We start from the raw sequence: 17,615 nt of genomic DNA, 5'->3' as shown, positions 1-17,615 counted from the left end.
GGAACAGAGCCTTCATTAGAACCACTGTGCTACACTAAATGGAACAGAGCCTTCATTAGAACCACTGTGCTACACTAAATGGAACAGGGCCTTCATTAGAACCACTGTGCTACACTAAATGGAACAGGGCCTTCATTAGAACCACTGTGCTACACTAAATGGAACAGGGCCTTCATTAGAACCACTGTGTTACACTAAATGGAACAGAGCCTTCATTAGAACCACTGTGTTACACTAAATGGAACAGAGCCTTCTTTAGAACCACTGTGCTACACTAAATGGAACAGAGCCTTCATTAGAACCACTGTGTTACACTAAATGGAACAGAGCCTTCATTAGAACCACTGTGTTACACTAAATGGAACAGAGCCTTCATTAGAACCACTGTGTTACACTAAATGGAACAGAGCCTTCATTAGAACCACTGTGTTACACTAAATGGAACAGAGCCTTCATTAGAACCACTGTGTTACACTAAATGGAACAGAGCCTTCATTAGAACCACTGTGTTACACTAAATGGAACAGAGCCTTCATTAGAACCACTGTGTTACACTAAATGGAACAGAGCCTTCATTAGAACCACTGTGTTACACTAAATGGAACAGAGCCTTCATTAGAACCACTGTGCTACACTAAATGGAACAGAGCCTTCATTAGAACCACTGTGTTACACTAAATGGAACAGAGCCTTCATTAGAACCACTGTGTTACACTAAATGGAACAGAGCCTTCCTTAGCATCATCGGTAACACCTGCTGAAGGAAGTAAGGAAGAGGCCCCCAATTTCTTCCCAATATGGCTGCCGTGCATGGAGTGGTGTGTAACATACCCGCCAGAGAGTCCGTCATGAGTCCAGTGTCTCTGGACAGAGAAGCCGCCATGTCCTGCAGCCTCTGGAGGCGTTCCCCCGGCGAGCTAGCCCCGTCGCCACGCCCACTGTTGGCGTTGGCGGCCTTGACCTTCGCCAGCTGCTCCTTCAAGGTCAGTAAGTCCTGAACACGAGTGAAATACACACACACACACACACGTCAAACATACGCGTCAAACGCACGCACGCACGCACGCACGCACGCACGCACGCACGCACACACACACACACACACACACACACACACACACACACACACACACACACACACACACACACACACACACACACACACACACACACACACACACACACGCGTCAAACGCATGCGTCAAACATACACGTCAAACACAAACGTCAAACACAAACGTCAAACACACACCTGAGCAGCAGCGTCAGCCTCATCCTTGGCCTTCTCGCTGTCACCAGATGCATGCTGGGACAGCTGGTCTCCAGCCAATAGCAGAGCTTTGAGCTGAGTCAGCTGAGGTTTCATCCTCCCTGTCAGCTCTGACACCTGCTCTAGAGCACCCTCTGCTGGAGACAGCTGCACCAGAGCCTGGAGAGGAGAGGAGAGGAGAGGAGAGGTTAGTTTTCCATCTCATTTATTTTAAACACTTTAACCTGACAACCCTATTTTTTTTAAAGATTCTCATAAATTGAATTAATTATTCGAGAATTCTGACCAATTTTGAAAAATAAAGAATTCTACTACAACCCTCGTCACCTCGTCATTAAGTTCTACTACCTTAACCAGGGTATCATTGAGTTCTACTACCTTAACCAGGGTGTCATTAAGTTCTACTACCTTAACCAGTGGAATTAAGTTCTACTACCTTAACTAGGATGTCATTAAGTTCTACTACCTTAACTAGGATGTCATTAAGTTCTACTACCTTAACTAGGATGTCATTAAATGCTACTACCTTAACTAGGATGACATTAAGTTCTACTACCTTAACTAGGATGTCATTAAGTTCTACTACCTTAACCAGGACGTCATTAAGTTCTATTACCTTAACCAGGGTGTCATTAAGCTTGTCTATGATGCCCATGGTGTGGTGCAGTTTGCCCTCCAGGCCAGAGAGGGAGCCCTCTGCTGAGCTGAAGCCGTCCAGGAGACCGTCCACATCGGCCTTCACTCCCACTGCTGCGTCCCTGAAAACATCACAATAAAGTATATGCTCTATAGTTTAGTTTCATGTACATATTATTATTATTTTAAACAATGCTGGTTCTTGGTTTAAATGTGATCCTAGTTTACTGAGACACTACACTGACTCTATGTATTCTATGTATGTGTTTACCTTGTTTTACTTTTAAAGGGATAGTTCATTCCCAAAATGACTGTTTTTCTATGGATGAGTCACCCCATGGAGACTTGAATTCATGGAATAGTTTTTGTCACATTCCTAAGCCAATAATTTGATGAACGGCAGCGGTTCCGGTAGGAGACACCAGTTCCCAGCATCAAAACCCTACGAAACTTCCTAGGTGCACTTAGACAGCCAATAGGGACAGGCTGAAATTGCTTAAGCCCCCCCCCTCTGTGTCCCTATTGGCTGGCCTTTAAACTCCAGTTCAGAGCATGCTACACTTCAGAAACTTCCTAGGTGCACTTAGACGGCCAATAGGCTGAAATTGCTTAAGCTATGTAGCCTAGCTTTCAGCTGATTGCCATACAGACTTGCATTGTGGACAGAGCTGTGATCGCTGCTTGCAGCTTTAATTATGTTTATAATGTTATTATGTTTTTAGATATACTCTGGTATTGCATGTAGTCAGGGGTGCACATCACTTTTTAGGTCTAGTACTCAGAAGAGCACCTGGAAATGTGACTTGGTGCGCACAAAATAAATGGTCCCGTGCCGTTTTGTCAACGGGGGGGGGGGGGATTCAGCACGGTGCCCACCGGACAATTTTGTCAACGGGGGGAGGGGGGCTGCTCGAGAAAAAAGGACAATCTGCTTCCAAATTCCGCCGTTTTTTTTTTCTCACGCCGTTTGGTGAAGCCCCCAAGGTTGGTGCCCTGTGCTGCGCTGCTTTTATCCGCCAGATTTGGACGTTCACGGCATATTTTGCACCATCACGGTGCGTTCATCATCGGTGACGAGTGCCTCTTAACAGCCGGCATGCGAGACACTCACACAATCACGTGCAGCATGTGTCCTCGTTCTCCAGGCTTTTATTTTTTATTTTTGCTAAAAAATAAAAGCTTGGAAATTCCTGTCCCAGCTGTTGGTACGCAAAAGCGCCTCGCGTCGTCTGATGTGGTGCGCATTTTTTATTTTGGGTGCGCATGCGCACCAGTTATGTGCACCCCTGCATGTAGTCCCCTCCCATACAGCTCATACCCATGGCTATGGTACCGTGTGTGTGTGTGTGTGTGTGTGTGTGTGTGTGTGTGTGTGTGTGTGTGTGTGTGTGTGTGTGTGTGTGTGTGTGTGTGTGTGTGTGCGTGCGGTGGGGTTAGGTTGACCCTCTATAAAGGGGTCTGTCCGTCAGTCAGTCAGTCAGTCAGTATACCTGGCGTCCCGGGCGTCTTGCAGCAGCCTCCGGGCGGCGTCCAGCTGTGGCCCCGCCTCCCGCAGCACGGCGCCGCCCCCCGGCAGCGCGGCCGCCAGACGCTTCAGCTCCTCCAGCTTCCTCCTCAGGTCAGACAGGCTGAGAGGAAGTCTGGCCGACAGGATGAGGTCACTGACCTCTCTGATGCTCTGGAGAGGAGAGGACGGATCTGGAGGGGAGGAGATTAGGGTTAACTCATTCAGTGCCCAGTTTATTTATGGAATTTTAGCTCTGAGTGCCACAGCTAAAATTCATTGTTAAAAAAAAGTGCTTAGGAGAGATAGCCTACCGAGATACAGCCTTTTTAAGTTAGAAGTTAAACAAAGAGTGAATGGAGCAGAAAATCTTGAAATAATCATATCTTGGGTTCTGAACATGTTTTTCAAAAAAAAAAAAAAAAAAAAAAAAAAAAAAATCATGACGTCTTAGACTTCATGTGGCACTGGATGAGTTAATTTAGTTTTTTTTGTAATATGGGGTAGCGCCCAGGGCCGCATTAACCGTGGAACCTAGTGGAACTTGTGTTCCACGGCCCGCAGCCTGCAGGGCCCTGTGAGAGTTGTGTATTTAATAAAAAATAAAAAAATGTAATTAAAAAAAAAATGTTTTAAAATCTGTATTTCTTTTTAATAATTTCATAGATATATATATTTATATATCGTTGCTCATGAGTTGCGATACGCTATTAAAAACAAGGGACTATTGGAAAGGCTGCGCAGTGCCCTGTGTCTCAGCGTCTGTGCAGTCTGAATGTCAGCGCCGCTCGTGCTGGCGCCCGACCTGCGCTGATACAAATATTTTTACAGCAAAAAAAAGAAAAAAAGTTGATTTATATTGGTCAAATAGAACCGAATTAGACCCGAATTAGACCCGAATTAGACCCGAATTAGACCGCATTAGACCCGAATTAGACCCGAATTAGACCCGAATTAGACCCGAATTAGACCACATTAGACGCGAATTAGACCCGAAAAAAAAGGTTGTGCACGCACATGGGCCTTTGATTTTGTGGTGTTCCACGGCCCTGAGGGGTCTTAATGCGGCCCTGGTAGCGCCAAGACGCTGCTTGGTGCAAAATTAATTTCCGCAAGGACAAATAAAGCATCTATCTATCTATCTATCTATGTCTAGTCAGGGGCGGGATTCAGAGGAGCACATAGCTGATTTGATTGGTTCATAGATGTGGTGCGTAAATAAGACAGGTGATTTGATTGGTTCTTACCTGACAGGAAGTCCTTCAGGTCTTTGATGACATCACGCGTCTCTTTCAAATCCACTTCCAGGTCGTCTCTGGCCAACTTAATCCGATTGGCCAGCTTCTCCGTGGATCGCCTCACCTGATTGGTCGTTCCCTGTGTTTCCTTGAGCTGAGGAGATTAAAGCCACAACTTTTATTTTATATTAAAGGATCTTTCATGCAATGAAATGAAAGCTAACTTTAGTTATAATTAAATTAATTGTATTTATTAAGTACACAGACCTTAAAACAACACGTGAGCTTGTAGATCAGTTGTTTTCGAATGGATGGACGTATACAAATAGGGCTTAAATTATTAGTGTTTGTTTTATAATAATAATAAAATGTGAAAACAAAGTAACTAGTAGCTAAAGATGTCAAATAATCGTAGCTGAGTATAAAATACAATATTCTCCTCTGAGATGTAGTGGAGTAGTGAAGTATTAAGTGTTTGGAAAATGTAACTACAGTACTCGAGTGAAAGTCATTTGAAAACTGTACTTGATACTTAGGCTACATCTGGTTATTTTAAATGGCCAGACGTATTAATATGGAAAAAGTAGTGAAAAGCTTATACAGTTTTTTAAATATTTTTTGCTAGGAACTTTTTGTGGTGCTAGATCGTAGATCTGCTATTTTTGAAAAATCGTAAAAAAAATTGCAAATCTTAGAATACATACATACATACATACGTTATTCAGAAAAGACGTTTGTAGAATGGGCCTCAGGTGTTAAAGGAGACACACCATGAATTTCACTTTTTTTTATTTTTTTTGATATTTTTTGGGCTCCCCAGTGTCTCTTGTACCCCAATTTTTTTTTAACATTCAGTCATTCATTCTCATTTCAGAGATTTTCAGAATGGGCGTGTCTAAACAGGCCATCTCAGAATGGCAAGTTTGCTTACATCACGAAACTTTCTGCCCATGTATTTTGACAGACAGAATTGCTCAGTACCGCAGTACAGCACCCCTCTGCCCAACAGGACGTTTTGGTATTGCAGCTGAAAGTGCTTTATAAGCCTGAGAGAATTGACTTGGGATGAGTATATCTGAGTGTTGATTTAGGCTCAAACCTTTTGAAAATGGTTTGAGGGACATAAACCATATGATATTAAATATCAAATATGTTTTTTAAATTCATGGTGTGCCTCCTTTAATGGGTTAAATGATGAATATAGAGGTACAGTATGTACAGTAGTTAATGGGTTAAATGTACAGTATGGACGGTACCTTCTCCGTAGCGTGTGTGATCTTCCGGCTCAACCTCTCCAGTCGGTCCTTGACATCCTGGGCGTCGGCCAGGCTCCTCCTCCCCAGAGGCAGCGCCCCGACGCAGCCGTCCTCCCCCCCGCCACAAGGTGGCGCCGGAGGGCACAGCTCTCCGCCGTCACACCGCAGGGGGGTGCACGGGGTCGCCCGCTCACTGCCGCACACCTATAGGATGACGAGGGTCACGTGATGCATGATTAAGGGGTTAACTCGTTCAGTGCCACATTTACCCCCTATTCCCGCATGTGTGAGTAAATACCTCCAAACAGTTAGCCACGCCCACAGTCACAAAACTAGAGGGGGGCGTTAACAACGATCTGGTACCACCCACCCACAAAACAAACATGGGCAAATTCTCCTTCTTACAGCACTGCCACCCAGGGTTGGAATAGTCCGACCCCATCCCTCAGAAAGTGCAGTTCCGCTGGGCTCTTTTAAAACAGCCCTGAAAATGCACATTTCAGGAGGCCAAGAAAGGAGGTAGTACTATTTTCCCATTGGACAGACGTCCTGCACCGTGATTGGCCAATAGTCTACAACGCAGTCTACAACCCTAACCCTTCCACAGTCAATGCAAATCTATACTTTTGCAAAGTCAGCCAATCACATTACAGCTAGTGTCATCACCGCTAGCTGTAATGTGATTGGCTGACTTTGCAAATTCAGGACTGTGATTGGCTAGCGAAACACATGACACATGTGCAGCCCTATGAATAGCAGTATGGACTTAAAAGAAAATCATTTATCCTTTTTTTTTAAGTGAGTCATGTTGTGATGACCACACACCGCCCACTTCACACTGGGTGTGATTTTTTTTTGTAATGATATTTGAACTGTGGTGCCACTATCTATGAATTGAATATCAAGGACCTCGTTGGAAAGAAGACCGCGAGGACTTTTATGAACGGACCTTTTTAGACAAAGTGTTTTAAATGTAACTGTTGCTGTTTGACATTTTTTTGCCTAATAAAATATTCAATCAATCAAAAAAAAATGCCAATGACGTGGAACTGTGGAGCGATGCTACTGTAGATTCTTGGTTAAAGAGTTGTATGTTTTTTAACAATCTGGAAACCCATTGCCAAAGAAAACAGTGTCCTTTACACCATTATTCAAAGAAATAGCAGATCTACAAGCTCATATAGCGCGGCACTCGGTGCAGCGCTATATGAGCTTGTAGATCTGCTATTTCTTCGAGTAGCCATAAAGTCATCTAAAAAATGACACAGACGTGTTCCTGGTCTCAAAGGGTTAAGAGCGTCAGGTTGTAGATGGTCAAACGTTGGAGGCACCTGTTTGGCGGCGGGACTGAGGTCCGGTCGGGACAGCAGGTGGCGCTGCAGCTTGTCCAGGTCGTTGGTGTTGTGAGGCTGGACCTGGTCCAGCAGGGCGGCGGTCTGGTCTCTGGTGGTCTCCGACCGAGTCACGGTCCGCCCGCCGGCCTCCACGACGCCGACCGCACGCCCGGACTCGCCGTAGGCCTTCTGGACGTCTGAGAACGCTGCTGGACACAAGCTCTGGTGTTAAAAAAAAAAGGAGTAGTTCGCTCCAAAAAAAAATGACTTATTTTACAATCATTCAATTATTGTCTCAGGAATGCGACAAAAACTAAAATATAATCTCCATGAATTCAAGGCTTCATGGGATGAATTGATTGATTTATATGTTGGCTATTTAAAACATAGCGTATACGTAAACGTATTTGAAAAATATCAAAAATGTTTGGAAAATGTTGAATGCTAAATAAAGTATGTTGAAAGTTGAAAACTTTATTATAATAAAGATTTAAAGGAGAATACCACTCATTTTCAACATTGAACTACAGTATGTTTTGAATACACCTTATAGCTGTTGTGTGGAAATAAGAAAAAAGCCCCCCCCCCCCCCCCCCACTCGGACCCGTGCACTTTGAAAAGGGGTTCCAAGGGGATAAAGTATTGATAGTTAGGAACCAAATGGACCCTTACAGGTCAAGTTTTGGATTGAATTACATTTAACACTATACAGACCAGCAGTTCAAACTAAGTTTGTTCATGTAAAACAACTTTCTCTCATGTACCCCCTGTATTGCAGTACCTCCAAGTACCCCTAGGGGCACACATACCCCCCATTGGAGAAACACTCATAACAAACCGCGGGTTTTCGCAATTAAAAAAAGTTTGAGGACCAGTTGGTGTTGAGCAGCTTTTAAAACACCTGAGCGCCTCCTCTGTCTGACCTGTATCTAAGGAGGAGGAGGAGGAGGAGGAGGTGGCGTTCCTGATGGCGTCTTCCTTGGTGTCATAGGTCCGGACCAGGCTCTCCAGTAGAGCCCGCAGTCCTTCCAGGTCCAAGTCCAGACCCGGAAGAAGATTCAGACCATCAGGAAGGTTAGAGTCCAGCTGCTCCACTCGCTCCCTGCACAGAGAGAGCGAGAGAGAGAGAGAGAGAGAGAGAGAGAACGCTCAGTGAATGAATGAATGGGACCGACCGACCGCTACGCTCTGGGGAGGATTTATTCCACCCTCTGGTTGTTTTCATGGAATGGAATTGATTGATTGATTGATTGATTGATTGATTGATAGTTCAATACAAGGTCAGCTGATCAGATGACAGTGTCTGTCATTAAACGTTTCTATGAATTGAGTACAAAGGACCCCAATGGAAACAAGCCATAGCTCTTTCTTTACAGATCTCTAACCACTTAAACCCTTGATAGTTAGTAAACTTGACCGTTGGCTCTGTACTTGGTCTGCTCTTTTTCCCCCTCTACACCTTATCCCTAGAGGGTCTTTTCCCCTCCGTCTTTTTCCCCTCTATACCTCTTTGCCGAAAATAGCAGATCTACAAGCTCACAACGCCTCGCAGCGCGAGGCTTGTAGACGGAGGGGAAAGGAACTGGTTGGAATAACTTGTTCCTTCCACACGCTATGTCTAACCAGGGAAACTCTAGCCTGGGTAAACCCCTCCCTCCGGAAAACTCATTTCCATTTGTTTTCAGGAAGGAGTCTGGCCTGAAGGCTTGTCTGAGTGTTTCTTGCCCGTTCACCAAATGGACGAGCCTATCAGCGTTCTCGCTCAATGTTCTGTGATTGACAGCGAAGGTTGGCCAATCAGGTGGAAAGTTCGAGTGAAACCGAATGGAACCGAGTCCAGCCTGAGTGCACCCGACCAAAAACGAGCGGCAGCCATCTTTTCTCTCCGCTATTTTCTCAGCTGTTTTACAACTTCAAAAGCTCTCAAACTTCTATTTGAGGCACATAATTTACTTACAAGATATCGTTCTGATAGAATGTAGTTGTTTAACTTCATACAGTGGGGCAAAAAAGTATTTAGTCAGCCACCATTGTGCAAGTTCTCCCACTTAAAAAGATGAGAGAGGACTGTATTTTTCATCATAGCTATACCTCAACTATGAGAGACAAAATGAGGGGAAAAAATCCAGAAAATCACATTGTCTGATTTTTAAAGAATTTATTTGCAAATTATAAGGAAAATAAGTATTCGGTCAATAACAAAAGTTCATCTCAATACTTTGTTATATACCCTTTGTTGGCAATGACAGAGGTCAAACGTTTTCTGTAAGTCTTCACAAGGTTACCACACACTGTTGCTGGTATGTTGGCCCATTCCTCCACGCAAGATCTCACCCCGTGGGGTCAATTTTTTATTTTTTTTAAAGAACGGTGAGCAAAAATCCCAGAACCACACGGGGGGAACCTAGTGAATGACCTGCAGAGAGCTGGGACCAAAGTAACAAAGGCTACCATCAGTAACGCACTACGCCGCCATGGACTCAAATCCTGTAGTGCCAGACGTGTCCCCCTGCTTAAGCCAGTACATGTCCAGGACCGTCTGAGGTTTGCTAGAGAGCATTTGGATGATCCAGAAGACGATTGGGAGAATGTCATATGGTCAGATGAAACCAAAATAGAACTTTTTGGTAGAAACTCAACTTCTCGTGTTTGGAGGAGAAAGAATGCTGAGTTGCAACCAAAGAACACCATACCTACTGTGAAGCATGGGGGTGGAAACATAATGCTTTGGGGCTGTTTTTCTGCAAAGGGACCAGGACGACTGATCCGTGTAAAGGGAATAATGAATGGGGCCATGTATTGTGAGATTTTGAGTGAAAACCTCCTTCCATCAGCAAGGGCATTGAAGATGAAACGTGGCTGGGTCTTTCAGCATGTCAATGATCCCAAACACACCGCCCGGGCAACGAAGGAGTGGCTTCGTAAGAAGCATTTCAAGGTCCTGGAGTGGCCTAGCCAGTCTCCAGATCTCAACCCCATAGAAAATCTATGGAGGGAGTTGAAAGTCTGTGTTGCCCAGCGGCAGCCCCGAAACATCACTGCTCTAGAGGAGATCTGCATGGAGGAATGGGCCAACATACCAGCAACAGTGTGTGGTAACCTTGTGAAGACTTACAGAAAACGTTTGACCTCTGTCATTGCCAACAAAGGGTATATAACAAAGTATTGAGATGAACTTTTGTTATTGACCAAATACTTATTTTCCTTATACTTTGCAAATAAATTCTTTATAAATCAGACAATGTGATTTTCTGGATTTTTTCCCCTCATTTTGTCTCTCATAGTTGAGGTATAACTATGATGAAAATTACAGGCCTCTCTCATCTTTTTAAGTGGGAGAACTTGCACAATGGTGGCTGACTAAATACTTTTTTGCCCCACTGTATATGTGGTCAATTAATCATGACAGAGCCTATTTAAAAGTACAAATTCAGAGAACCATTAGGGGCAGGCAGTGACACGCATGTATCCGAATTAAGCAACCTATTTTCGGCATGGCCCTTTCAGAAGTCCTCCTGCCCTGGTTCTGGGGAGAAGTAACTGCCGATTGGCTGAAGGGGAATGAACTGCTGATTGGCTGAAGGGGTTGTCAGTCAACGGTACTAATCCAGCCCAGCAGAAATGAGTTTTCCGGAGGGAGGGGGGTTTACCAGGCTAGGGAAACTCTCCCCTGTCAGGTGACGAGAAGGTCAGTTGGCTCTCATGCATTGAAGGAGGCATGAGCTCGGCCCTGGGCTCCCTAGGCTGGCAGGGGGAGGGTAGTGCCCAGGATTACATAGACAATTGACACTGGGTGTAAAAAAAATGGGGTTACAAAATCGTGGGATAAAAATGGAAGTAAAAATAAATCTATTCATCTATATAAACCTCTATAACCTATCTATGTATCTATATAAACCTCTATAACATATCTATTTATCTATATAAACCTCTATAACATATCTATTTATCTATATAAACCTCTTTAACATATCTATTCATCTATATAAACCTCTATAACATATCTATGTATCTATATAAACCTCTATAACATATCTATTTATCTATATAAACCTCTTTAACATATCTATTCATCTATATAAACCTCTATAACATATCTATGTATCTATATAAACCTCTATAACATATCTATTCATCTATATAAACCTCTATAACATATCTATGTATCTATATAAACCTCTATAACATATCTATTCATCTATATAAACCTCTTTAACATATCTATGTATCTATATAAACCTCTATAACATATCTATGTATCTATATAAACCTCTATAACATATCTATGTATCTATATAAACCTCTATAACATATCTATTTATCTATATAAACCTCTTTAACATATCTATTCATCTATATAAACCTCTATAACATATCTATGTATCTATATAAACCTCTATAACATATCTATGTATCTATATAAACCTCTTTAACATATCTATTCATCTATATAAACCTCTATAACATATCTATGTATCTATATAAACCTCTATAACATATCTATTCATCTATATAAACCTCTTTAACATATCTATGTATCTATATAAACCTCTATAACATATCTATGTATCTATATAAACCTCTATAACATATCTATGTATCTATATAAACCTCTATAACATATCTATTTATCTATATAAACCTCTTTAACATATCTATTCATCTATATAAACCTCTATAACATATCTATGTATCTATATAAACCTCTTTAACATATCTATTCATCTATATAAACCTCTATAACATATCTATGTATCTATATAAACCTCTTTAACATATCTATTCATCTATATAAACCTCTTTAACATATCTATTCATCTATATAAACCTCTATAACCTATCTATGTATCTATATAAACCTCTTTAACATATCTATTCATCTATATAAACCTCTATAACATATCTATGTATCTATATAAACCTCTATAACATATCTATTCATCTATATAAACCTCTATAACATATCTATGTATCTATATAAACCTCTTTAACATATCTATTCATCTATATAAACCTCTATAACATATCTATGTATCTATATAAACCTCTATAACATATCTATTCATCTATATAAACCTCTATAACATATCTATGTATCTATATAAACCTCTATAACATATCTATGTATCTATATAAACCTCTATAACATATCTATGTATCTATATAAACCTCTATAACATATCTATGTATCTATATAAACCTCTTTAACATATCTATTCATCTATATAAACCTCTTTAACATATCTATGTATCTATATAAACCTCTATAACATATCTATGTATCTATATAAACCTCTATAACATATCTATTCATCTATATAAACCTCTATAACATATCTATGTATCTATATAAACCTCTATAACATATCTATGTATCTATATAAACCTCTATAACATATCTATTCATCTATATAAACCTCTATAACATATCTATGTATCTATATAAACCTCTATAACATATCTACGTATCTATATAAACCTCTATAACATATCTATTCATCTATATAAACCTCTATAACATATCTATGTATCTATATAAACCTCTATAACATATCTATTCATCTATATAAACCTCTATAACATATCTATGTATCTATATAAACCTCTATAACATATCTATGTATCTATATAAACCTCTATAACATATCTATGTATCTATATAAACCTCTATAACATATCTATGTATCTATATAAACCTCTATAACATATCTATTCATCTATATAAACCTCTATAACATATCTATTCATCTATATAAACCTCTTTAACATATCTATTCATCTATATAAACCTCTATAACATATCTATGTATCTATATAAACCTCTATAACATATCTATTCATCTATATAAACCTCTATAACATATCTATTCATCTATATAAACCTCTATAACATATCTATTCATCTATATAAACCTCTATAACATATCTATTCATCTATATAAACCTCTATAACATATCTATGTATCTATATAAACCTCTATAACATATCTATTCATCTATATAAACCTCTATAACATATCTATGTATCTATATAAACCTCTTTAACATATCTATGTATCTATATAAACCTCTTTAACATATCTATGTATCTATATAAACCTCTATAACATATCTATTCATCTATATAAACCTCTATAACATATCTATGTATCTATATAAACCTCTATAACATATCTATGTATCTATATAAACCTCTTTAACATATCTATGTATCTATATAAACCTCTATAACATATCTATGTATCTATATAAACCTCTATAACATATCTATGTATCTATATAAACCTCTATAACATATCTATGTATCTATATAAACCTCTATAACATATCTATTCATCTATATAAACCTCTATAACATATCTATGTATCTATAGAAACCTCTATAACATATCTATGTATCTATATAAACCTCTATAACATATCTATGTATCTATATAAACCTCTTTAACATATCTATGTATCTATATAAACCTCTTTAACATATCTATGTATCTATATAAACCTCTATAACATATCTATTCATCTATATAAACCTCTATAACATATCTATTCATCTATATAAACCTCTATAACATATCTATGTATCTATATAAACCTCTATAACATATCTATTCATCTATATAAACCTCTATAACATATCTATGTATCTATATAAACCTCTATAACATATCTATGTATCTATATAAACCTCTATAACATATCTATGTATCTATATAAACCTCTATAACATATCTATGTATCTATATAAACCTCTATAACATATCTATTCATCTATATAAACCTCTTTAACATATCTATGTATCTATATAAACCTCTATAACATATCTATTCATCTATATAAACCTCTATAACATATCTATTCATCTATATAAACCTCTATAACATATCTATTCATCTATATAAACCTCTATAACATATCTATGTATCTATATAAACCTCTATAACATATCTATTTATCTATATAAACCTCTATAACATATCTATGTATCTATATAAACCTCTATAACATATCTATTCATCTATATAAACCTCTATAACATATCTATGTATCTATAGAAACCTCTATAACATATCTATGTATCTATATAAACCTCTATAACATATCTATGTATCTATATAAACCTCTTTAACATATCTATGTATCTATATAAACCTCTTTAACATATCTATGTATCTATATAAACCTCTATAACATATCTATTCATCTATATAAACCTCTATAACATATCTATTCATCTATATAAACCTCTATAACATATCTATGTATCTATATAAACCTCTATAACATATCTATTCATCTATATAAACCTCTATAACATATCTATGTATCTATATAAACCTCTATAACATATCTATGTATCTATATAAACCTCTATAACATATCTATGTATCTATATAAACCTCTATAACATATCTATTCATCTATATAAACCTCTTTAACATATCTATGTATCTATATAAACCTCTATAACATATCTATTCATCTATATAAACCTCTATAACATATCTATTCATCTATATAAACCTCTATAACATATCTATTCATCTATATAAACCTCTATAACATATCTATGTATCTATATAAACCTCTATAACATATCTATGTATCTATATAAACCTCTATAACATATCTATTTATCTATATAAACCTCTTTAACATATCTATTCATCTATATAAACCTCTATAACATATCTATTTATCTATATAAACCTCTATAACATATCTATGTATCTATATAAACCTCTATAACATATCTATTCATCTATATAAACCTCTATAACATATCTATTTATCTATATAAACCTCTATAACATATCTATGTATCTATATAAACCTCTATAACATATCTATTCATCTATATAAACCTCTATAACATATCTATGTATCTATATAAACCTCTATAACATATCTATTCATCTATATAAACCTCTATAACATATCTATTTATCTATATAAACCTCTATAACATATCTATGTATCTATATAAACCTCTATAACATATCTATTTATCTATATAAACCTCTATAACATATCTATTTATCTATATAAACCTCTATAACATATCTATTCATCTATATAAACCTCTATAACATATCTATTCATCTATATAAACCTCTATAACATATCTATGTATCTATATAAACCTCTATAACATATCTATGTATCTATATAAACCTCTATAACATATCTATGTATCTATATAAACCTCTATAATACCTCAGTGTGTTGAGATGAGACAGAGCCTGGCTGATCCTCCTCACAGAGGCAGGAGAAGAAGAAGAAGAGAGAGACACAGAGTCTTGCAGCAGACTGAGACGAGCCTCCAGGGCGTTGATGCGGAGCCTCAGGTCTCCACCCGTGGGGACCCCCCCCGTGGGGACCCCCCCCGCGGGGGAGGCCAGGGTCTCCAGGCTCAGGGAGAGGTTGTGGATCTGTCCGTCCAGCGTGTTGAAGCATGAGGGACAGGCCTCGCAGAGAGGGAACAGGTCACAGCGCCCCCTGCTGCAGGCGTTGCAGCGCGCCCCGGCCACGCCCGGCCGGCACAGACACGCCCCCGTGGTCCGGTCGCAGCCCTGAGGGGCGGAGCCTGCCCGGTCACACTGGCACGCTGCCGAAGGTGAAGACAAAGTGGATAAAGTTTTACTTTATTTGTTTATTTAGACGGGACGCAGCGTATTAAAGGGACAGTTCCACCCCCAAAATGGCTTTACTTCTATGGATTAGTCCGGACCGGTAGGCAGCGGTTCCGGTAGGAGACACAAAGGAGACTCTTTGTGTCTGCTACCGGAGCCGCTGCCGGTCATCAAATAGCATAATAGATGAAGTGTCATGAGTTCAAAGAGATTGACAGACGAGGGTCAGTTAACTTACGCAGACATCCGGTGCGAGGGTCTCCGTACGAGTTGTCTGGACATTCAGCACAAGTACGACCTCCGAACCCTGGTCTGCAACCACACTGACCGCTCACCTGCGGGACAAGAGACCAGAGTTTATTCATTTAGTTAACAACAACAACCACACTGACCAATCAGACCAGAGTTTATTCATTTAGTTAACAACAGCAACAACCACCCTGACCAATCAGACCAGAGTTTATTCATTTAGTTAACAACAACAACCACACTGACCAATCAGACCAGAGTTTATTCATTTAGTTAACAACAACAACCACACTGACCAATCAGACCAGAGTTTATTCATTTAGTTAACAACAACAACCACACTGACCAATCAGACCAGAGTTTATTCATTTAGTTAACAACAACAACCACCCTGACCAATCAGACCAGAGTTTATTCATTTAGTTAACGACAACAACCACACTGACCAATCAGACCAGAGACATAGATTGGTGAAGCAATAGGAAGCGGCGCTGGTACCGAGTGCAAGGCTTTGGATCCGCCCTTCAAGACCTTCGATAGGGCTCGCTCCTTCAGTCTAGTCGGGCAGAGACATCGTATCTCTTCAACTTTGTTAAAGGGTAAGACCACTTTGGTAGAGGTTTGGGTTGTGTAGTTACCTTGCCATGATGTAACTCCAAAGGTGGGCAAGAAATAAAAAATAATTCCTCCATTGATTAGAAATTGATAATTCAAAATATGCTCCTCATTGACTTACATTGTACGGTGAAACAGCTCTCAAAGTCACTCTTTTAGCACATAAATGAACCCAAACATAGCTGATTCAGACAATATAGAACATCACCAAACCCAGTACTGTTTGTTTTTTTAATAAAAATATCAACTTCCTGTTGATTTTACTATTTGAAGATCTGGATCCGGATCCGCCGATCCAGTCCGGGTTTTCTTCTTATTAAAAATGGCAAAATCAACAGGAAGTTGACATTTTTATAAAAAAACAAAACAGTACTGGGTTTGGTGATGTTCTATATTGTCTGAATCAACTTTGTTTGCGTTCGTTTTTGTGCTAAAAGAGTGACTTTGAGAGCAGTTTTACCATACAATGTAAATCAATGAGGAGCATATTTTGAATTATCAATTTCTAATCAATGGAGCAATAATTTTTTATTTCTTGCCCACCTTTGGAGTTACATCATGGCAAGGTAACTACACAACCCAAACCTCTACCAAAGTGGTCTTGCCCTTTAAGTTTTGTTCGTAAATGAATGACCTACTTCGTTAGACTATACAAGATTATGAAACGTTTTTACATTGAGATTATGAAATGTTTTTACGTTGAGATTATGAAACGTTTTTACATTGAGATTATGAAACGTTTTTACATTGAGATTATGAAATGTTTTTACATTGAGATTATGAAACGTTTTTACATTGAGATTATGAAATGTTTTTACATTGAGATTATGAAACGTTTTACATTGAGATTATGAAATGTTTTTACATTGAGATTATGAA

The 17,615-nt window shown here is 38.9% G+C and overlaps 1 protein-coding gene across 1 annotated transcript in view; it reads right to left on the bottom strand.

The window, feature by feature from the left end:
* lamb3 (laminin subunit beta 3) overlaps positions 1 to 17,615 on the bottom strand; it is a gene marked incomplete at its 5' end in the record, with an annotated part of 28,213 nt that overhangs the window by 4,394 nt on the left and 6,204 nt on the right. Inside the window, 10 exons of the mRNA XM_084061950.1 lie at positions 832 to 994; positions 1,253 to 1,429; positions 1,887 to 2,028; positions 3,397 to 3,604; positions 4,658 to 4,802; positions 5,905 to 6,108; positions 7,236 to 7,444; positions 8,162 to 8,340; positions 15,457 to 15,847; positions 16,111 to 16,207. Coding sequence (XP_083918076.1) covers positions 832 to 994; positions 1,253 to 1,429; positions 1,887 to 2,028; positions 3,397 to 3,604; positions 4,658 to 4,802; positions 5,905 to 6,108; positions 7,236 to 7,444; positions 8,162 to 8,340; positions 15,457 to 15,847; positions 16,111 to 16,207 — 1,915 coding nt within the window. The remainder of the gene's footprint in view (positions 1 to 831; positions 995 to 1,252; positions 1,430 to 1,886; positions 2,029 to 3,396; positions 3,605 to 4,657; positions 4,803 to 5,904; positions 6,109 to 7,235; positions 7,445 to 8,161; positions 8,341 to 15,456; positions 15,848 to 16,110; positions 16,208 to 17,615) is intronic.

This window comes from Gymnoscopelus microlampas, assembly GCF_963454915.1.
Source record: "Gymnoscopelus microlampas genome assembly, chromosome: 7".
NCBI classification, from domain to species: domain Eukaryota; kingdom Metazoa; phylum Chordata; class Actinopteri; order Myctophiformes; family Myctophidae; genus Gymnoscopelus; species Gymnoscopelus microlampas.
Note: the sequence above shows the minus strand (reverse complement) of the source record. Positions and strands in the feature narration are given on the sequence as shown.